General features: G+C 37.2%; 1 protein-coding gene across 5 annotated transcripts in view; it reads right to left on the bottom strand.

The window, feature by feature from the left end:
• Positions 1–24808, bottom strand: part of FBXL17 (F-box and leucine rich repeat protein 17) — a 380831-nt gene that overhangs the window by 265692 nt on the left and 90331 nt on the right. For all 5 annotated transcript variants that reach the window (XM_071801719.1, XM_065861735.2, XM_065861734.2 and 2 more), the window contains one exon: positions 14719–14849. In XM_071801719.1, the coding sequence (XP_071657820.1) occupies positions 14719–14849 (131 nt within the window). The remainder of the gene's footprint in view (positions 1–14718; positions 14850–24808) is intronic.

A 24808-nucleotide genomic window follows, 5' to 3' on the forward strand; every position in this document is an offset into this window, starting at 1 on the left:
AGGTATAACAAAACGTCTAGCCCTTATCAAATGCCTGAAGAAAAGCATTCTCTCAATATAGCCTACATATCTCAAAATGTAAAGAATCAGTTAAAAAAAAAAAAAATCAGAGCCACTGCATACAGATTTGTAGAAAAAGAACCTACTGAAAACTATCAGCCAAAAGAAATTCATAGATTGTAAACAATTGAGCTACTAAATTGTGAAGGTAAGACCTTCTGCTATAAGTACTTTATTCACAGAAGGAAAGTAGTTTCAATATCTGAAAAGACTGCATGAATATTTGAATGCCATTTGACAGGCCTTGCTTAGTAATATTTTATTCACTGCTCAGTCTAACAAGCATATTGTTACGCTTTGTTGATAGACAGCTGTGAAGATCAGCCTGGAAAAGTAACTTCTACAATAGAATTATTCCTAGCCTCCGTGTTTAAAATTTACCTGAAGAAATTCTAGTAAGGAAATCAATACTTTAAGACTGCTTTTTCCTCTGAATTACAAAAACAGATGTCTTCTCAGTCACAGTAATCAAAAACATACAAAACTGAATTTGTTAGATCCTAGGTCAACTGATGTATGATTTATAAACATGCTGAAAATATGTCTGAATGCATATATATCAAGTGTACAATTAATTGAGAACTATAAAAGACTTTTTGTCTCCTTGTAGGATCGTGAAAATCAAATTTGTCTCAGAATTCTTCCAATCCAGTATGGTGGGGCGGTAGGAGGTGTATTTGCTTGGTTTTGTTTTGGTTTTGGTTTTTGTGTATGTGTTTGTTTTATTGTGGTTGGTGGTGGTGGTTGATTGGGTTTTGTGTGTGTGTTGTTTGTTGTTTTGTTGTGAGTTTTCTTTGTTTTGATTTTTTTTTCTTTCTTTTTCTTTTTCAAATCAACTTATGCTTGATTTTCTAGATTGAAGTAAGCTGTGCAATTTCTGTAGCACTGAAGAAGACTTCCAAGGGGCTTAGCATCATGCATTGGCAGTACTGCATAACTCTTAATATTAGCTAACAGGAGTTTGTAGCAAGAAAGAACCAGAGAGGAACACAACAATTAACAGATAATCTGCACATGTCCATGAGTTTGAAATTCAGTTTAGTAAACAAATTCCTATTTGTTTAATAATATACGGATGACCAACATTAGGCTTTGGGTTCTGTTCTGCTCTGCAGTGGCCCACGCCCACAAGCAGGAAATGATGCACTTTTCTTGCAACCAGGCTTTTTAGATCCTGTATCTAGCCTAGGGATTTGGCACAAAGGGTTTAGCATGCCTAAATCTTGGTAAAATCTGAAACTCAAACACAGTGCCACTTCAACTAAAGAAATGCTACTGTTTGATATGTTACTCCTGAAGTAAACAAATTATAGTAGTTTCATTTAGAAGTTTACCTAGATGTAACTCTTATCTAGACTTAGGGAACATTTATTCATTCAACAAATTTAGCATGCCTATGCAAATGTTAAAATCTGTTATGACTCACCCAGATAACATTGCATATTGTGTTCAAAGTTCTCTTTGTTACATACACACCATACTACAGATGTATGTGTACATTTGCATACGATAAAAACATTTAATAGAACAATGAAAAAAAAAGCATAAACTTTAAAATATATACATTTTGAAGGAAAAATTACTAAAGACAAATGAAATTTAAAAAATAAAGTATATCAGAAACTGTTCCAAGACTTTAATTTCACTAATCCCAGACAACAAGTGCAAAGTCTATATTAATACACAACTTTCTGTATGTGATGCCAGACTACTGTATATGGCTTGTTGTTTTGCTGACTTCTATAGAACATTAATTTTAAAGTACATTAGTTCATTTTGTAGGAATGGACTTAAAATATTAAACATTAATGACTTGTCACATTCATTTGTGAAGACTCTTGTCCTAAAGGTGAAGAAAAGAGAAATCTATTTATTTTACTAGCCACACAATTTAAACAGTTTTCCAAATAGGTTAATATTTCATTATAGCTTGTTTTCCCTCTAACTGCACTGCAGGAAACTTAAAAAAGATGCTAGGAAAACACTACTGGCAGTGCCGTTCCTCTCTATTAGGGGAAATTTTCCTTTATTAGAGATCCATATGCTTCAAAGAGCTAGAAAAAGCCTCTACAGGCTGGCAGGTCTTGGGAAATCCAGATTGCTGCAGCATCTCAAGAGGTAACACTATCTCATTTCACAATGAAAATGGAAGTGTTATTGTAAAGAACTATATAGACCCAGAAAAGTAAAGATGGCTCTTTCCCTGTGTAAAAGTGAAGAGTTTATTTAAATATAGATGGGATATTCATCAGAAACACTGAGTGATCACGTGAATGGCAGTAACGACCTTTAAAAGCATTTTAAACTCATCAATAAAAAAATGAAAATCTGAAATACAAAGTACTAAGTACTTGTAAACTAGTTTTATTTTACCTCTACCCCTTTAGAAACAGAGAGAATTTATAAACAAACTGCTTCTCCTGCAATCTTTCAGGTCATATAAAGATTTTATTAGCTGTCCTCTTTTGTTAAAAACAACAGCTACTTAAGATTAGACACTGATGACAGTACTAAGATCCTAGTCCTGCTTTTTTTTGAGGAGGTGTTTGGTTTTTTGTTTGAAAGCAAGAAAAAGTAGGAAAGTTTTGCTGCAGGTTGGGAAGGGGGAAGGAGGGATGACATCACATACAGAAAACAGTCTCTGCCTTTGGAAACAATGCTTTCAATTGTTCTGCAACAGTAGCAGACTACTCAACAGTCTGTATTGACTGCAACCTGCAAACCTGTTCCAGTACACAACTTTGGGCATTGTTCTTAACTCTCAAACTACAACAGATTCACAATCACCTGCTAAATGTCATTGGCTAGATAAATTAGACTCTTCTAAACGAAATCAGAAGGGGAAGATTAGGAAAAAACAGAAATAAGACAGAGTAGGAGGAAGTAATTGGTACTGGGGGAGACTGAAAGGATAAGAGCAGAAACCAAATTTTTCTCACTCTTCACTGGAAGTAATAACATCAATTATGATAATGTCAGTATGTCTCACATTCCTTGGGGACCTTCTTTAGGTCCTGCTTGGCCAATGCATTTTCCAGAATCAGGAGATAATGGTCTGTCCAAACACATGCTGACAAACTGAAAAATCAGGAGCCAGCAAGGAAGATGGCTGCTGTGGTGAACCTCACTTATTTTACGTCCAGTTTTCTTAACTGAACAATCAAAATGCAAACTATCTCTAACAGCAAGTGTTAGTATGAGAATCACAGAACGGATAAAGTCTGCAGAGACCTCTGGAGGTCATTTGGTCAAACTCCCCTGCTCAAGTAAGGCCACCTGGAGCCTTTGTCTCCAAGGATGAAGACTTCACAGCCTCTCTGGACAACCTGTGCCAGTGCTTTGTCACCCTTACAGGGAAAAAGTTCTTTCTTGATGTTCAGGAGGGAGCTGCTGTGTTCCAGTTCATGTCCATCGCCACTAGTTCTGTCACTAGGCAATACTGAAAAGAACCTGGCTCTGTCTTTGCACCCTCGCTTCAGGTATTGATATATTAATATCAATCCCCTGAGCCTTCTCTTCACCAGGATGAACAGTCCCAGCTCTCTTAGCTTTCCCTCACAGGAGAGATGCTCCAGAACCTTCATCATATTTGTGGCCCTCTGCAGGACTCTTTGCAGTATGTCCATGCCTGTCTTGTACTGAGAAGCCCAGAAATGGACACAATACTACAGATTGGTCACAATGCCAGAGAATGTTACACAGATTTTCAAAATGGCTACCAGTGAAAGATTCAGGCTACATATAAGGAACAGGTAGGGTGTTTCCTGTTTGCTCTGCGTCTATCAGAATTGCAAGGCGTGGAAATACTCTGCCCCTCAAAGTTAAGGTGTACAAGCTGGCTACGTCCCAGTTCCCTTCTGGCACACAGAAGTCAGTATGTTCCAGTTTCTTCCTCACTCCATGGGTCTGAAAACTAGATGTATGAACTGAGGGAAGTCTCAGACCACTTCACCACAGTAAATCATGATCACAGGGTTTGCAGAGGAGTCAGTGAGACTCCAAGCCAAAGTCACCCGTTGTTCACTACATATGCCATGCAGACATGACCATGATCATCACTTTCCATTTAAGTTACTGCTTATTTTCCTCACTGCATTATTACTGCCAATTCCAGAACTACCTACTCATTCATTCTGTCATCTCAACTTCAATTTCATCACCATCTTCCTCTTCAAGCTTACTAAAGCTTCTCAAAGGTACATTAATTTTTCATCTCCTTTATAAGTCAGTACTTACTGGTCCATCTTGAATTCTAAGCACACAAAAATAACTACATTTAACATCACAGAAAATTCAACATATACCAGCTGCCTTTGGTTTTGACAAGAGAAAAAAGGCAGATCATTGATGTAACCTAATCAGGATTGAAGACAATTAGCATATAGCATTTGATACATTTCCTGTTCTATGATGGCACGGTCCCACCAATAACATGGGACTTATGCCCACCTACACATATAAAACCCATCCAAAAGTTTCAAAAGTATTTTAATTTTGAGTTTATAACCCATGCAGCAAGGAGCAACCTAAAGCATATTTAAAACATGGTTATGCTCCTTTCAAATGGTACTTATAATGGATATACTGACAGACTCTAAACAATATAGTCAGTGCAGTAAATCACTGAGACAGCCATCCCTTTTTCTCTCTTTTTTTTTTTTTCCCAGATACCGTGTCTATTCTGACTGTGCAGCGAATTATAAGTTGTAACCTTAGAATGCAAAAGTAATCACGATGAGGACTACATCTTCTTTCTTGAGCATTAGTAGGTTGGATTTTTTTTTTCATTTCTCTGTACTACTTCAAATTATAACACTGCAAATATTTTATCTGTACAGAAATGACATATATACAAAAACTTTCAGTTTTCATGATGCACTAAGGACTCAGATTTATAGCACACTGTCATTTCCCTGCCTTCAGGGAGCATCACACCATCTCAATTTCCGTAAGGGATGTCATACAGAAAACAGTCAAGCCACAGTTGTGTCAAGTCTGCCATTTTTAATTATTACCAATCAAGTCTAAGCAATTTCTCCTTCGGTTTAACAAGTGCATACCTATCTCACAATTTTTTTTTTATGCCACAATTCATAAAATTGTTTAGGCTGATACTAGTCCCTTGCACTAAATTAATAACTGATCACAGGAGATATTTATCATCTCAAGTTTTTTACATGAGAATTGTCAGACTTAATCACCCTCCTCATATTTTCACTATTTACAGAGCTTCATTTATCATCTACTATGATAACAGTGGACTATTTTTCCCACTTTTCAAGCATGTAAAGAAATACAAGAGGTTGGTAAATCATGACAATAGCTTGAAAGTTTTACTCTTTCTGATAACATTCATTTCCATCAGAAAAGGGTTCTTAAAAAAACCTATTTATTTTAATAACAATTATAGAGGGAAGTAGAATTAGCAGGCTAAAACCTCGATAAATGGACAGTTGTGCTTAATTATAGAAAATACATTCTGATTTTTATCATTGGTTAAACTTTGTAGGCAGTATGAAAGTGATCTGTTCCAATCAAATATAAAAAATAATTTACTTGATAACAATGTCAAAGAAATTATTCTCAGAAGCCTTTATAAAGTGAGTTCAGGGCTTATAACTAGAAACTGAAAGGACTACTAACTCCGATAAGGATAGAGATTTGGTGCATTACTGCTGTGAGATGTGCTGAACCATAAACCATTTTTTTTTCAACCAACTTGCAGACTGGACTGAAAAGTAACATCAAAGTTATTCAGAATAGCACAAATATGTGGCCACTGCTAGATTCCACAGAAAGTTCATTTTGCATTCCTGAGCATCTAAGATGTCATTCTTATACAATGAGAAGCAAAAAGTAAATTATGTAAGATATCACTTGACTGAAGTAAGATATGTTTGGCAACTCCCAAGTCTACCGGTTGAAACATTGCAGCATTGATGCTACCTGTGTTCTGGCGAAATATCACAGAATACCTGTTTTGATCACCATTGTAAGAAGGATCATACAACTTCACATTTTAATTGGTTAGGGAAAAATTTGACCCCCAGTAACTTTTCCTCGTTGCGAAATGAAAACCATTGTAGTGGGTGCAGATGCCCAGGTGCTGGCACTGAGGGCTGCAGGGTGCTCTTGGGGAGGAAAGGTCAGGGCTGCCCTGTGTTGGAGGCAGCCGGCTCCAGCACACCCAGGCCACAGCTGAGCCCCTCAGCCACAATGGTGGCACCTCTACGAAAATATATTTTTAAAAAAGGCAAAAACAAGCCAAAAACCCACCATACACAGAGAGGAGGAAAGAAAAGAAAGAGCACAAGAAAAAGCAGTATGAACACCAAGGTCAGGGAAGAAGGAAGTGGAGGTGCACTGCACTGGAGTAGATAACTAAACTACAGCCTGTGAAGGAGCCCAGATCAGAGCAGAGGAAACATGTGAGAGGAAGGTATAGCATTGAGAAATCACTATGTACTGACTGTAACACCTCTTTCTCCATACCCCTGCACTGCTTAGGGCAGTAGAGGACTCTGGAGTGATGACATGAAGATAAGCCTGGGAAAGAGGTAGAAAAGGTGTGTTTAAATATTTTCCTTTTTTGTTTCTTACTACCTGGATCTATTTTAAATAGAAATAAATTAGAATTAATTTTCCCAAAGTCAAATCTGTTTTACCCTTGGCAGTAACTAGTAAGTGGTCTCCCTGTCTTTATCTCAACCCATGAGCTTTTTCATTCCATTTTTTTCTCCCCCACTCTACTCCTGCTAAGAAGCAAATGAGTGGCTAGGTGCATGTTTGACTGTCAGAGAAGGCTAACCTAGGACATGAATGAAACTGGAGTTATTTATGGCAGAATATAAATACTAGAGATAGCTAACAGACACAATAGTATTTTTGTTTGTTTGTTTTCTGTATGTTTAGGGTCAAAGAAACTAACATAAAATATTTTAGTAGAGCTATGTCAGGCCAAGTTATGGTATCTCTGGGAAAGTATATTTAAGAAAAAAGAAAAAATGCTGCACAGCTGAGTGTGAGAGACAGGACTGAGGACAATGTGAGAGACACAGCCCTGCAGATGCCCACGTCAGTGAAGACAGAGGAGGAGAAGGTGCTCCGGGTAACAGAGCAGATTCCTGTGCAGCCCATGGAGGAGACTGTGGTGAAGCAGGTTGTCCCCCTGCAGCCCATGGAGGACCACATTGGAGCAGATACCCACCTGCAGCCCATGGAGGGCCCCAGGCTGCAGGAGATGGAGATGCCCTGAGGGAAGCTGCAGTTCATGGAGAGAAGCCCATGGAGGAAACTTTGGTCGCTGGTGGACCCATGCTAGAAGCAGTCTATTCCTTACAGATTGTACTTCATGGAAGAAACTCACATTAAAGCAGTTCTTGAACTGCAGACCATGGGGAAGACTCACCAAGGAGCAGTTTGTGAAGGACAGTAGCTATGGAGAGCTGTGGTGAGCTAACCTTGCCTAGACACCAGGTGCACACCCTCACTCCCCCTCCTCAGGACAAGGGGAGAAAACAAAATGAAATAAGCTCGTGGGTTGAGATAAGGACAGGATGATGGCTCATCAATTACAATCATGTGCAAAAGAGACTTGACTTGGAGAAACCAACTTAATTTATTGCCAATTAAGCAGAGCAGTATAATGAGAAACAAGAACAAATTTAAAAACACTCATCCCCCTTTTTTGCTGGCTCAACTTCACTCCCATGTCCTTTATCCTCCCAAATGGCACAGTGCAATGGGGAGTGGGGGTTGCAGTCAGTTCATAATGCTTTGTCTCTGTTGTTCCTTCCACCTGTCGCTCTTCCCCTGCTTCAGTGTAGGCTGCCTCCCACAGGAGATGGTTATCATGACCTTCCCCAATGTGGGTCCTTCCCACAGGCTGCAGTTCTTCAAGAATTAATCTAGCATAAGACCTTTCCACAGGATGCAATCCTTCAGGAATGAACTGCTCCAGCCTGGGTCCCCTCTGCAGGGTTACAGTCCTGTCAGAAAATGCACTCCAGTGTGCACACTCCTCACCACTGGCCACAGTTTCTGCCAGGAGTCTGCTCCAGTATGGTCCTTCTGTCACAGTTCCATCAGAGCACATTCATCTGCTCTCTCATGGGGCCCCCTCCATGGGCTGCAGGTGGATACCTGCTCCACCATGGACCTCCACGGGCTGCAGGTGGATACCTGCTCCACCATGGACCTCCACGGGCTGCAGGTGGATACCTGCTCCACCATGGACCTCCACGGGCTGCAGGTGGATACCTGCTCCACCATGGACCTCCACGGGCTGCAGGTGGATACCTGCTCCACCACAGACCTCCACAGGCTGCAGGGGGACAGCCTATGTAACTACAGGCTGTAGAGGAATCTCTGCTCCAATGCCTGGAGCACATCTTCCTCTTTCACTGACCTTGCTGTCTGTTTCTCACACATTCTCATTCCTCTCTCCTGGCTGCTGTTGTGCAATTTTTTTACTCTTCTTAAATGTTTTACCACATTGCTGACTGCTTCACCTTCGGCCAGTGGTGGCTCCATTTTCGAGCTGGCTGGCACTGGCTTTGTCCAACACAGGAGTCACTTCTGGTATTTTCTCACAGAAGCCACCCCTGGAGCCCCACTCCAAAACCTTGCAACATAAATCCTGTACAAGAGCCTATGCTGGAGCAGAAGAAGTGTGATGATGGAGAGGTAGAGATGAACTGAGTGCAACTCCTGTTCCCCACCACCCTGCACTGCTTCAGGAGGAGGAGGAGGTAGATGAGCTGGTAATTAAAGGACTGAAGTTAAGACTGGAAAGAATGGGAGGGTGAGGGAAGGTGGTTTATTTTTGCCCTGATCTGTTTTTAATTGGCAATAAATTAATCTGCCCCAACCTAAGTCCGTTTTGCCTGTGACAGAAACTAGTGGGTGATCTCCCTTCATCTTGACACTGAGCTTTTGCATCTTATTTTCTCCTTCTGTGCTGTTGCTGGTGAGGAGCAATGACAGAGCACATGGGTGAGCATCTGGCAGCTAGCCAATGTTAACCCACCACTCTGGACTAACCACAAAGGATTATTTTTTCATATATTTTCTCATAATCACTTTTTTTTTTTTAAAAAAAGAAGATACAACCAAGAATTTAAGTAGATAATTCACCAAAGCATGGCAATTATCTTTCTTTGTCCAACATCTATACTTTCTTTTGAAATTTAAAAAAATCTGACAGCCTCAAATCAGCTTAAAAAATGCATCTGCAGGGTGAAGCAAATTTTCTTACAAATTTAATTAAAAAGTATGACATTCAAAAGAATAAGTAATTTTAATAGTAAAATTATTTTGTGTTACATTATATAACTTTTTATGGAGTTCAAGTTTTTAATGCAGCTGACTAAACATCTGATAAATATGCAGAGAGCTCAAAGGAGATAATCTTTCAGATAACACTGAAAACATGAAATAAAATTAGAATTACAAAATGCTAGTATTCACCCAGAATGATTCATGACAAATATCATATGAATGTACAGTTACTTTTCTGGAAGACTCTGCTATATCCCCAAGTCCAGATTATACAGAATGACAGGAATAAGTATCAGTGCTCCTGAAGCACATTTCCACTCCAGTCAGATCAAAGGTGATGAATACTAAAATACTATATTAGCATTTGTAGTCGCTACAGATAAAATGAACACTTTTGCCTGTGCAAAAACATAGGCAAGGTGAAAGCTTTATAGATTTTGATTTAGAAATAACTTTATTAAAATAATTTCCACAAATATGCAGAGACCTACACTTTCAGAAAGACAAGATTAATTTTATTATTTTTCTTGAAAACAATCCTAGCATTCACTAATCCTGCATTTTATTAAAAATATACTGTGAGAACTGAGATGTTATCTTGATGATCGCGTCTGCTAATGAAATGCTGAGGTATTCACATACACCAGCAGCTCTGGGACTAAACATAGTTAGCTAATAACCTGCTGAAACAATCTTCAGCACCCCAGCTGAAACTGTTCAATCCTCTACCCACCACACACCCAGAGCACAGCAGATGCTCCCAAGGCTGATTACATGCATTCACATGAACTCATGATAGGCAGGTCAATAAAAATTTTTAAATACACTTCTCTAGCATATGGAAGACCACATTAAACAATGTATTCTGCTAAATAACAATGCAGAAACCCCATGTGTTGTATGTCAAGAGGTAAGATACCCAAATCTGAGAAAATTATGCTGTATTAGTGACCCAGCAGAATCAAGCTGATAGAGGCTCTTCAGAAGAGACATTTTCATTTCTCCTAACTACTCTGCTACACAAACATTTTGGTTTGCAGGCTTATGGTGTGGTTTCCAACCATTCACCATGTTTCCTCTGAATTTTTTCTGTATCTTGACTCCCTGAATACTACCTGTTGTCAAAGAACTGTATTTCAAATTTCCTCCATCGTAGACTCCAAACAGAACTCTCAACAAGTCTTAATCATTACAGTACAGGAGGCTGTCCCATTGCGCCATTTACTCTGTTTTATCCACAGTGATATTTCATGAAAGCACTACAGAAGGACAGTAGCTTTCTCAGAACTGGTATAATTAGACCCAAGCCAGGCTTCCAATCTGTGCTGGAAGCTCAGCTACACATAATGCTTATCTTCCCTCACATCACTAATCTGATAGCAGTAAGCAATACCACTAGAAGGTCATCAACTAACATTATTCACTGTTTTACTGTACCATGAAGATGCTGCCTATCTGCCTCCAAATCACAGCCATAGCTTACTCCCAGCAACCTCCAGATGGTCTGCAAATTTCAGCACCCTGCTAGCAAAGTCACCTATAATCAGTGTGTGATAAATTACGTGAAAAAATACAGCTCTCTTGAGGCATTGTTACAAGAAGACTTTGCAGAGGCAAGACCAAAGTTCTTGAATAGTCGACTGCGCAACCAATCACTAATTTTGTTATGCAGGTAGAACCTTAACCCAGATGACTGGTAGTGCTATTGCACCAAAAAAATCTCACTGTAGCTCTAGATCAAGTTCCTTATCTTATCTGCACTATTCCCTGCACAATGATGTGTATTAGAAGAACCTCAGATACAACAAGGGCTGGGAAATACCTTCTCCACAAATATTACTAAGGGAGTATTTCAATAAGAGGGATGACTTAAGCAAGCAGAAGTACTCTGAAGACTTCAGTCACTGCACAGCTTTTAAATGTCTATCTCTAGGAGAATTATGTAACACAGAACATGAAGTGAATTGCAACTTAAGGTACACAGTGATAAGGTTTACCAAAAAATGTTAGATTAACTGCTGCTTGCTCCTTGATCATTTACTGATATAATACATGGCAGATGCTCCTCAAACTATTAGGAAAATCACACACGTCTAAAAAGTTTGACAGAATGCCATACTCCATTTTCCTGTATCCCTCATTAGATTTATTTCTAGATGTCTCTACTTTTATTGCATCAATTGAAATTCAAAAGAAAACATATAGTGATCATTAAGACAACTTCAAGGTGATAAGATTACTTAAAACAAGTCTTGGAGTATATTATTCACCTCATCATGTACTGAGAACTCATATTTACTCCTTTCCAATTGCAAAGACTTGAGATTATCTGCTCATGACGCATACTAAAAGCATTTGCTGTTTTATTTTGTTCATATTTGAAAGAAGTAGTAGGACTGTTAGTATAACATATTTAACCAACTTGATACATAGCATATGAAGCTTTTTAGAGAGCTATAATAACTACAGAATAAATCATTACGCTAAATATCTTAAATAGGTCTTTTAAAATCTTGCTTAATTCTCAAGTTTCAGACTTTTTTAAAAGTCACTGCGAGATCCATTTTGCTTTCAATTTAAAACTTACATTAAGAGTACCTCAGCTGAACTTACTGAACATATTTTTGCCTTAGGTAAAAATAAATTATTTTTTACTGCCCTACACAAACCTTTTAGATGCATATTTTCAAAACTAACAAAAATGGCTTTAATCAAATCAGAAAAATAATTATTCTTGTTTGCATGTGCAAAAGAATTACAGCACCCAAAATCTTAGCAAGTACCTGCCATACAGAGATCTTGCACTCTGTTTCAGTTCCTTTCAGCTATTTAGCAAGAAATGCAATGGTCACAGACCATGACAAGCAAGAGAGAGTTACAAATGTTCTGATGCCACAGCTTTGCTTATGGAAAGACTTTTTTTCTGCATTTCTGGAAACAAAAAAATCTAAAATAGTTTTAAAACCAGTAATTTACTTTTGGTGTAAAACCTACCAATAATCAACTACCTTTAGAAGATAATTCATAGGATACATCTTTAGGCTATACTAAACATTTTTGTTTCCTTTCACCCTCAATTCTGCACGATGAATGGAGGAAAACAGCTTTCCAAGAAAAAAAAAAAATCCCATCCAATTTTCATCATTCTAGGAGGACAAAAAAGTATCTTCTTAAGTCTGAAAAAAATCTAGAATACAAGCCCTGGGTAGCTGGATCTCACAAGCAAGCAGGCTTGACAACAGGAGGTGGTGGCTTAGGGGGTCACAGGGTGGAATTGATCTCTCTACCCTAAAAACAGGAGTCAGGTGAAACATTAGACTGTTACTATCTGATATGTGTTGGAAACAATGATAAATAAAAGACTTACTCAAAGGCATCAAAATGCAGAATCTCTTCCAACATCCCCTCTGACTAGGAGCCATCAAATAGCATCAAATAAAAAGCATTTTAAAAAAAAAAAAAAAAAAAAAAGCTCATCTTGCTTTAAATCATTAATACACTGATTCATTTAGTTTAAGTTAACTGGGGTTTTTATCCAAGGCAAGCACCTGAACAGTCCTGAAGGATCACTCATAACCTCAAAGTGAATATCCTCAAAGCGAATACTTGGCTGAACTGGTGCCTGCATTGATCAAAGCTCACTGGTTGTATCACATTCCTTTTACATAAGTTTCAGAAATTCTTAATTCGGTATTTAGAAGGAATAGGGGAAATTACTTCATTCAGTTAAGACTAATATTGGGAGCTTCATCTTGCTGCTAAATACTTGAATTGCCAAGTGACTACCCATGAATAAGATTTTTAAAAGGCAGCAACCATTTTCTAAATTTTTCTTTCTTTGCTTTCAGCTAGAAGCTAATTTAAATAGTTAAATTCGTGGTCAAGTTTTAGTTATCAGTCACAGGTTGAAAAAATACTGAAAGGTATGATCAGACACAAACACAAAATGGGAAGAACTACAGAGACAAAAGTCAATGACTTAGAGGTTTACATACAACAGCAGGCTGTCATTGCTGGAAAATGCTTCCTTTTCCTGTTAATCCCCGTAATTCTAACTATATTCAATAATAGCTTTAGAGTCATATGCATATAATTAAAATATATATTTCTTATTCTCATAATTCTAGTAAAAGTAATTTGAAGAACAGTTTGACATAAGTTTGGATAATACTTAGCTGATTGTTCTACTCAAACCACTCATGCAGAAAGTTGTACCATTTCTAAGCGCTTTAATTAAAATGTGAAACGTGCCTGTCTTAAATTTATATTTTTCTTCTTAGTACTTTTTCTTGACTTATTCAAAAATTTTCTGTTACAGTAGCCTTATTCTGCGTTTGCAAATAAGGCCCTACAGACAGCAAGATCTGGAGCAACTCTATGGTTTCAAAACCAGAAAAGTTATACTAAGGGTCTGACCTAAACCTACATAACCAAAAAACAGTCTTGAAGGTTAAAAGGAGTTCTAGTAAAACTTCAGTGGTACTTATGGTACTTCCTATTCAACACATTTAAATTTCCATATTTTTAGAACATTACACATTCACCAAAGTATAAACTCATTTACACTTTAGTACATTCTTAGACTTCAGAAAACCTTGGAAAAAAATACGTTGGAAAAATAATCCGTAATCATGAGGAAGAAATACAATATGTTAAAATTAATTCAAAATGTTCTTTCCTGTGCACCTTGAAGTTGTGGCTGTGCTCAATTTTCTCATTTAAAAGGAAACTTTCACTTTAAAAATTATCAATATTTTAATTTTTCACCTGATCTGTAATATAACTATACATCATTTTTGTGCACTTAATGTTTAAATAAATTACTTGATCAAAAGGACAGAATACAGCAAGATAGGAGTTATTCTGGTCTCTCTCAATCAACTTCTAGCTGAAAAGTTAATACCCCAGTTATTCTTTCTGTCTCATTCTGGAGAGTCTATTTGCCAAAAAATGGTGGACTTGTTGCTTTCTAAACAAACATTAATTCCACTACTTAACCCACAAGCAGTTGATATTTCCTTATGCAGTCAAAAATATGCTTAACTGTTTTTATGCATATAAATTCTAGCTACTTACTGGAGTCACAATTGCAATTGTACATTTCAATTACACATGGTAAACAGCATGTTCTCATGAAATCTACATGAAATAGATTGGTGCTCTCATCCAGTTATAACTAGACTTCTCTCCACCACAGAAGTATAAAAACACTCTGCAAAATATGTATCTAGATGATTTACCCAAAAGAAGCAAAACCAAACACTCAGAAAACACTGTTTGCTTTTATTGACTTCCTCCAACCCCCAAGCTATAAGGATTTATCCTCAACTATATAACTAGTTAAATTGCTTTATACTGGTTTTAGATGCCATATCATACCTGTCATTAATGATCCAGTTCAGACACAGATTGAGGGAATTAAGGTTTTTGCATCTCTTTACTATTTCCATCACCGTTTCATTGTCCAGTTCTGTGATATGACGGAGATCCAAGTTGGAAAGATTTCTTAGCTATTGAGACAAATATGATAGAAAGAAATAATCTGAAATTTCTTCACATGCATAACTGTTATAAAAACTGTTAAACTTTTTGGAATCATGCATAGTATGTCTGAGCTAGTCAAGAAAATCAAGATTACTCTATTTTTCACAAAAAGGAAACAGAGATATTCACTGGAATTCAGCCATTTCACGAAATCAAGAAACTTTCACTCATGGTCCGATACATCTACAATTGGGGCCTAGGCCTTCCTCTTTTTAAATGTAAGGAGTGTAAGACACCAAGGTATCATAGCAACTTACTCAATTTTAAGAAAACAAGGCATGGAAGGAAGAGGAGATAGCACATTTGTGCTTAGATTCAAATGCATGTTATTAAAGACTCCAGAGTCTAAGGCTTTCAGACTAGGTAAATATTACAAACTCTCTGGGAAATACAGTATTTATACTGTAGGGTCACCTGCACAGTCATCAGTAATAACCTGGATATTCTAAACAACAGAAGCTGGAGACACAGAACTACATGATTAAGATTTATGCACTGATTAATCTGACTTATTACTGTTGTTAATCATTATAATGTCCTTCAAAAGTAAACAAAACCTTTTTACTTTTATGAGCTATGGATTCAAAGAAGAAAAATTTTACAGCTTTCTGCAGTGTCCTTAAATAACAGATCATTTAGTCAACAATAACCTCCAAGTGCTGTTTGCTTTTTAAGCTGTCTGAAATCATCTCTGTTATACTCTGGAAAAATAATCGCATTAAGTATTACTGACACTTTAATTAAATTTACCTTCCCTGTAAGAGAGGAAAAAATAATCCTATTCAGTGATTTAAGTCACTAAGGATTTGATTAAGCAAAGGCATACAACTGAGATCATATAACCGGTCCACCTCAGTAGTTAATTATTAAGTGAATGTATTTAAGGAAAAAAAAAGAAGTATGTATGTAGGCTTCTACAGAAACTAGTGTTCTGCTGGTTTGTTCCAGAAGTTTTTAACATTTTTCTAACTAAAGCTGAAGATAAACCGCCTATGCTTCCATAAATTCTGCAGAACAAGCATAAAATTATGGGACCTGACCTGAGAGAAACAACTGCCAGGTATGTGTCCCGGTTTCAGCCGGGTCAGAGTTAATTTTCTTTGCAGTAGCTGGTATAGTGCCGTGTCTTGGTTGTTGTCAGGCAGTCAAAGACCTTTCAGCTTCCCATGCTCTGCCAGGTGCACAAGAAGCTGAAAGGGAGCAAAGCCAGGAGAGCTGACACAAGCTGGCCAAAGGGATGTTCTTTACCATATATCATGCTCACTACATAGAATGGAGCTGGCCAGGGAGCAAATACTGGTTGCTCGGGAATGGACAAGCTATTGGTGTCACAGGCTGCGAGCAATTGCATTGTGCATCACTTGGTTTGTATTTTCTATTATTACAGTTGTTATTACTTTCTCTTCCTTTGCTGCCCTATTAAATTGTTCTTATCCCAACCCATGAGCTTTGCTGCATTTTCAGGTTTCTTTCCCTTTTCGATCTCTCCTCCATTCCTCTCGAAGGGGGGCTGCAGTGGCCATGTGGCTGCATGGTCCTATTTGCTGGCTGGAGTTAAACTCCAATAGTATGTCTATAGGAAGTAGGACAATAACATTCCTGTTATCAGGATACTACCACAGGTGTACTGTGGAGGTGCTTGTTGTAATCCCATTGTACTTCAGATAATCTTACTTGCCTGCTATGGAGAAAAGCACATAATGATTGACATTGCGCTGGTAAAACGGACAGATTTTACAAGTTCTGTCTCGGTGCATTTTATACATACTGCTCCAGCAGGAAGTTTAAAAGACCTACTACAATGCATCAAAAAAAGCTCACAGTCAATCCTTTATTTTTTTCTGTATTTCTTCTGTCAAGAAAGGGAAGCACAGAGCAACTTGAGTTTTCCTTACCTTTATACAGCTATCCATATTAGATACTTCAGCCTATATACTATGTTGGCAACAGCATGGTCAATTACTATGACATAGGAAATAAACTTACGGGACAATTCAACAATGCATATGCTCTATGACAGTAAACAAATATTCACCAGAAGACCTCAAAGACAAGCAGAATATCTACCCATTATAAAAAACCAGAATTATTAACTAAAACATGCCTTCTTTCATGACAACACTCTTCTTATGAGCAGGTGACAACACTGGTGACTTTTTGGTCACGACTATTACTTACAGAGTAAAAAACATTAACTTACATCACAGATAGAACAATGTATGGAGGCAGGTGTTTCTTGAAAAGTGTCTAACTAACGCAGCTCCAAATTAGGTAAGAGGTAACAGTATCTACTTGTCATGGTTTAACCCCAGCCAGCAACTAAGCATCATGCACCCACTCATTCATTCTCTCCACCAGTAGAACACGAAGAGAATTAGAAAAGTGAGAAAACTCGTGGGTTAAGAATAGCTTAATAATTAAAATGTACTAATAACAGTCATGAAAAGGAAAACAATGAAAAGAGAGGAAAATAAGGACCCAAGAAAGACAAGTGATACAAATGAAAACAATCGTTCACCACCAAACAACTGATGACAAGTCAGTGCCCAAGCAGTCGCCACGCCACCAACCTTCCCCCTAATTTTATTGCTGAGCATTACATCATATGGTATGGAATATCCCTTTGGTCAGTTGGGGTCAGCTGTCCTGGGTGTGTCTCCTCACCACTTTTTGTGCAACCCAGCTTCCTCGCTGGCAGAGCTGTGTGAGAAGTAGAAAAGGTTTGGCTCCGTTCAAGCCCTGCTCAGCAAGAACTAAATATCCCTGTGCTACCAACACTGTGTTCAGCGCAAATTCAAAACAGCCTCATGCCAGCTACTGTCAAGAAAACTAACTCTAGTCCAGTCAAAACCAGCACACTACTTCACTGAGGAAAAGATGAATGCAGCAGAAAGAATTTGTGACTTCCCCGGAAAAAAAGACTTTTACATTGCATGGGTAGACTCAAAATCTAAACTGAACTCCTAGTATTCCTATTGACCAAATTAATAGGGGTTCCAAGGTAGATTTTATCCTGTACTGACACAGGAGAATATGAACCATCACTTGCCCCTTTTACTGTCACATTCATTCATTTTAAAGAACCGATGTGACACCTGACATACTTGGTAGTTAATTCTTCTTTTTATCAGGGACTATGTATTCAATCCAGAAAACCTCACTGTCTTAGAAAAGTTTGAAGAGACTGCTTCAGACTGATACAAACTCCTCAAGTATAATTTGATCTATACAACCTCATTATTGCCACTTCAGATGAGCTTTCAAGAGTTGCAGTACTCTTGAGTACTGGACCTTCTGACAAGATTTTGTATCAATCTGAACAAGACAGATGAAATGAATACCCCTTTTTGCCTGTTTAAATCAGAGGTATGAACATCTTATTACCTGTCAGAGAATTGTTGTAGATGCAGCAATTTTTCATTAAAAAAATGGGATGGATACTTTACTGAAAGATGTCCTATTTTATATTTTACCTCCAAAAGTAATTGTAAAGGGTTAATGCTACAATGCTGAATTCTTTCTTAATCATTGTATTATGGGGAAAAAAAAAAAAAAAAAGACAAATCATATAGGTTTTATATTCTACCTCTAATCCTCCCTCACATCTAAAAGTAGTATGATATAAAAACAAAAATTAAACTTTTGAAGCAGACAATTGGAGAGTTGGGTTGCTTGAATCTTCAGTGCATGCATAGAACTTCAGATTAAAATAGCATACCTTTAATTAGCATTTTTCCACAGGAAAAGGGTATTCTGTGCCTTAGATACTCAGGGTATCAGGAAGAAAAATGTTTTTCTCTTTGTTTTTGCTTTTGGTTTTGCCTTTTTCTTTCAGTCAAAACCAATTTTCTTCATGCAACAATACGATTTTATTGATCAATTTCAGGGCCATTCTTGTACATACAGTCACACTTTTCTTCAACTCTCAATTTTATAGCTCCACAAAGAATGCTAAACATGCACAGAATCTAACTTTGAACTGAAAAATTACTATTTAATTAGACAATAAAATACACAATGCAAATAGTAGAGAGCTTAAAAATCTGAAGTAGAAAATAAACTAGAATAATCAAGAGAAAGCAAGAACAGTCAAAACAATTTTGTGTGCTACATATATACACAAGCTTGCTGAAATTACTGAATGTTGACTCAGTGTTAAAATTGTACAAGAAAATATAATAACAGCTTCCAAACTTCAGAGAGAGTCTAGTAAGATGAATGAGATGAGAAGGGAAAAGGAGGTTGGTCCCTTCCTCTCAGTCTCACTAGCAGAGAGTTGATAAACCAATATGTAAAGGTTTTGTGAAGAGATTGCCTCTCAAAACGTACTGACAAGGAATTATTCCTCTGTTAACGTCAGATGCAAAAGAACCACTTAGATGACAAAATGTTTTTTGACAAAGGAAGTTTGAAACACAGAGCTTCCATTCTTTGAAAAAGATACTAAAATAAAAAAAAAAAATACCGACATTTTTAAGAAAGTACCCACTATTTTGGATCTCAAATATTTTAAATCATGATAAAATCATTTTTGTTTGATACTTTTGTTGGTTGCTTTCAATGAATTTTTGTGGAGGCTGATATACTTAAAGATTCAGAAATTATCATAGTATTTGTGTGCCTGAATGTTACAGAGTTCATAAGAATTATATCTTGATTACTAGAACTTGTAATATTAAAATACATGCAATGCTAATCAAGAAGCCAGTGTACTTGAAAACTAGAATAATACAAATCTAAAAAAATGAAAAGAGAGGAAAAAAATGTCTGATTTGAGACTGTTCAAGTTTAAGATAAATTTCATACACTTTAGGTTATTGAAAAATAACTATTACCATTGGGATCACAAGAAATTTTTCAGTGTGGGTGTATCAACTCCTGTGAATAATTAGCTGTTATGACAGGGGACTACAAATACACTGAGTATCCAGTTATTCCTTCCCCACCCCCTTTTTTTTTTGTTCCCTGCACATTTCCACAATTTTTGTAGAGATGCTTCCTTAAAAATCATAGAACTATAGAATCATGTAGATTGGAAAACACCTGTAAGACTATTGAGTCCAGACATAAAACCAAGTCCACCACTAAGCAATTCACATAAGATCAAACCTCACCAGAACAAAAGTCAAATTATTTCTGAAGGGAAGTACTTATATGGACTTAATGAGTTTTAAATTCACATATTTTGCTAATCAAGCTTAATTTTCTTGACGTGCTCTGTGTATATGCACCTTCAGGGAGTAAACCGCTCTCTGCTTTAAACCCCTCAAAGCAAATCTATGATCACAGGAAGTTAAAAAATAGCAACCTGGAAAAACTGAAAATCACATTCTTTCTATTATTATGTCAATGGAATCTATAAACTAATTTTTTTAAGTTACAGACATTAACTTTTACTTAAGACCTAAAGTAATTGAACTATGAGATATACTGTGTTCCTGAAACACTAATCATACATGGTTTAAAGATGTGGAAAATGATTGAATAGTTAGAGACTATTTTCCCATAGACTGATCTAATGTTCTGTACATTCACAACTTTAATTCCGTTTCTTAAAGTTAGATATTTCAGAACATTAAGCTCCCATTGCTTAAATACAAAATACTCATTCAAAGCCAGTGTTATAAACACAGAGATTTAATTTGCATTGCTCATAACAAAAAAAACCAAAAAAAAACCACACAAAAAAAACCCACAAAAAACAAACAAACAAACAAACAAGCAAACAAAAAACACAAAGAAACAAACAAACCAATCACCCAAAAACCACCAAGACAGAGAAAGTCTGTTTTGGAGACTGTAAATATTTGTAAAAAAAACCAATGAACCAACCAAACACACACACACACACAAAAAACAGTACCACCTCACCACAAAACATGCCTCAGAAAAACACAGGAGAAAGAAGGAGGAGAAGAAATTTACGTTCATCAAGGAAACAAATTTATACAATAGATTACTTTGTTTTGTAATGTACCACAGCAAGACACAATAGGAAATTGAATGATATTTGTATTCAAACTTCTACTCCTTCCAAGGTGACTGATAATAATAATTTGCATTTTGATTTACTGCATGCATGCTTTTACAAGCTACGCTACAAAAATAAATACGTTGCCTTCCTTTCTAACATTAAGACCTACTGCAGAGGAGCTACTAGCACACACATATAAACTGCACGTATAGTACCTACATTACAGGACTTATTTCCAGTTTATAAACTCTAAAAGTAACTGCTGAATTACATTATCACTGAGTTATAGTTTACTCTGTGTTTAGTTACTCTTAAGTAGCTCTAATGAACCTTCTTTTTCCTTTTTTTTGGAAAGTTTCATACACCCTCAAAACACTGAAACCCTTTCAACCGTGCAATCAATCTTCTCTGCAATGCCTTATTTACTTCATTGCTCCTTGAAAGTAACTGCAGTTGGGTACTACTATAAAATTCTTAGAAGTGCCAAAAACAAACTCTAAGAGGGAAACAGGTAATTTGACTTCATTCTACAAAGCAGTCAGCTTTATTTTGACTAGATGTAACAAGGTTCTCTTATACAGTCTATACAACCACATCATTTAAAGTATTAAGCCAATTCCCAGCAATAGTCTCCCAGAATCACTATGTTTAGAAATCTTTATTTAATAATTTTTTTTTTCCTATGATTGGAAGACTAACATTTAAAACATTTTATTAAACACAAACAGATTTAAATAAATCATATGCTACGAGATAAAGGTTCATTATACAAATGACTTAAAAAAATACTTTCCCTAGACCTAACCATAGAAGAATAATCATTTTCTTAGTTAAAAAGCAAGATGATTTTAAGATTAGAAGGTATGCTAAAATATTATCATAAAGAGCATAAAGTAGAGCACTTCATGTCAAAACAAATCAGTTACTAAAAAAAAAGGGACCATACAGTACCTTAGTTTAGAAAAGGTTGTTGCAAAATCAATGTTGTAATGTGTAGATTATCATTATATATCTGTCAAGCTGATAATGTCTGCAGTGAAAGATTCTCAAAAATACTGGCTCTAAAAATCTGAACTTTGATTTACTTCTTACTGGACACCAACTCAGACCCAGGTATGTCTCCATTAAATTGGATATGACTCTTGAGTAAAAAATATAAGACAAAGAAAGATCACATTATTCCAGAAGTTTTTGGATATAAGCTGATGTCATATATTTGTGATTAGAAGAATAAGTTAGAACTTTTTCCTATTAAGATGTCCTAGGATTCACAAGTTTAGATGAAAACGCCTGTAATAAACTTTACCAAACATAGTCTGTCAGAAGTACATGCTGTAGAAGCACAGAGTTATACTGCTACAAAGGAATTATTCTTCATATAAGTCAGAACTCTGAGAAGGAAGCCAAAGAAGTGGCTTGCAAATAAAGCTCTGACTAAATGTCAGGATTTGCTGATGCCAGCTGTTAAAATTCTACTGAAAGTGAAACAATTAGAGAAGCAATTACCGTAAGAGGAGAAGAAAATACCACCACTTTGGGGGCAAAAGATACAAAATGAAAAAAAAAATCTCCACTAGTTAGCATATAGAGTTTCTTACTCACACTTAATGAATAAAAATTATCCATATAGTTGCTTAGTCTTTAATGCAATTACCTAACATGCATAGATACCTTGCACCTTTGCATGGATTTTTGTGCTTACAGCAGAAGAAGAAAGCGAAAAGTAAAAAAATAACCTGCAATAAACTTTTGAGAGAGGATGGGGAAAAGAGAGAAAACAAGAAAAACAAAACATTCAGGGAAAGATAATAACAAGTGAGAAAAAAAAGGTCATCATTCAGATGTTTTGTGACAATGTTTCACACACTAGAGCTACAAAACAAAATGAAACATTTTAGGTCATCAGAACAAACCACTGGGTCCAACTGTGAATTGTATATACACACTCCCCCTCTTTCCCTTTCTCTCTCCACGTGTGTTAACATGCAGTGACTTAATCTTGTCCAATAACAACTATTTACCTTAGAAGCATTTTTTCTAATATATAATAACTCAGGGAAAAAAAGACACTAGTGTGATATGGTTTTGCTCAAGAAGCCATTTTTTTTAATGTAACTACGTTCAATAGAATAATATTGAAAATAAATCCTGAATGTTTCTTATTTTACTATAATACAAAACATTTTAACTGCCATACCTCAGGATTAGCTATTGACACAGCTCTGCAGTTCAGCAGCACTGTAATTCGGAATTTTCAAGCTCCACTATTTTTAAAGAGAGCTAACATTACTGGAGAGGAGCTATAATAATAATAAACCACTCAATTTTTACACACTCTCTGGCCTCAAGGCAATTTTAGAACAGAGACCAGTGGTGTTATCTTCGCTGTGCACACCAGAAGCAGAAGTACAGAAGGGTACTAGCTCTGCACAGCCTTGCAGGACACGCTCACGAGCCATGTACCGCACGGAACAGATTCCACATTCTCTAAGCACATGGGACTGGAATTATTACCAAGCACTTATGAAGTACTACTGACAATAAGAAATACAGGATGGATAAACCAAAAAGAGATGTCATCAACTGATGAATTGTGGAAAAGATAGATGCAGCAGTTAACCTTACTATTCCCCAGAGAGGAATAGTAACTCCCATTGGGAACTTATTTCCTCCAAAAAACTATAGAAATGGAACATCTGCCTATGCTGGATATTTCAGTGCAATTCAAGAGTTTAAGTTAAAATTGCCTGCTGTACTACAAATCAGTAACTCCTGCCACAGGAGGCAGGCGGAAACACTACTAAAGTCACTGCAGCAAGATTAACCGGATTTCACTTCTCAATAGCTTCACGGTAAAGAAGCCTTAATTCCAATACAATATCCCAGTTTCTGCATTACTGGGAAAATCTCTTACACGCTCTCTTCTCGCTCAATATATGGCATCATCCCACTTGCCTATAATACATGCATATATACTTCAGTCTAAAGTAGTAATAAATCTAAAAAGTACCTTGCTATTGTGCACAGATAGTCACTCACGTGAAAGAATACTTAGCAAATCTTACAGAAATCATATCATAGAATACTCTTGGTTGGAAGGGACCTTTAAAGGTCATCTAGTCCAGCAACCCTGCCATGAGCCGGGACATCTTCAACTGTATCAGGTTGCTCAGAGCGCCATCCAGCATGGCCTTGAATGTCTCCAGGGATGGGGCATCTACCACCTCTCTGGGCAACCTGGGCCAGTGTTTCACCACCCCCATTGTAGGAAAATTCTTCCTTATAGCTAGGCTGAATCACTTCACTTTCAGTTTAAAAGCATTTCCTCTCCTCCTACCATATCAGGCCCTGCGAAGAAGTCTGTTCTCATCTTTCTTAAAGGCCCCTTTGAAGTACTGAAAGGCTGCAATAAGGTCTCCCTGGGGTCTTCTCTTCTTCTGGCTGAACAACCCCAACTCTTTCAGCCTGTCCTCAGAGGAGAGGTGTTCCAGCCCTCTGATCATCTTTCTCTCCCACTTCTGGACCTGTTCAATACAGGTCCATGTCTTTCATGTACTGAGGGCTCCAGATTTGGACAGGTGAGGTCTCACCAGTGGGGAAGAGGCAAAATAATCTCCCTTGACCTGCTGGCCACACTCCTTTTGATGCAGCTCGAGATATGATCAGCCTTCTGGGCTGCAAGTGCACATTGTTGGCTCATGTCCAGTTTCTCATCCACCAGTACCCTCAAGTCCTTCTCCGCAGGGCTGCTCTCAACCCCTTCATCCCCCAGCTTGTACTGATAATGGTGGCTGCCCTGACCCAGGTGTACGACCTTGCACTTGGCCTTGTTGAAGCTCATGAGATTCATACAGGTCCACTTCTTGAGCTTGTCCAGGTTCCTCTGGATGGCATCCCATCCCTCATACCTATCAATTGCAGCACTCAGTTTGGTGTCACCTGCAAACCTAC

This window comes from Patagioenas fasciata, chromosome Z (genome assembly GCF_037038585.1).
Source record: "Patagioenas fasciata isolate bPatFas1 chromosome Z, bPatFas1.hap1, whole genome shotgun sequence".
NCBI classification, from domain to species: domain Eukaryota; kingdom Metazoa; phylum Chordata; class Aves; order Columbiformes; family Columbidae; genus Patagioenas; species Patagioenas fasciata.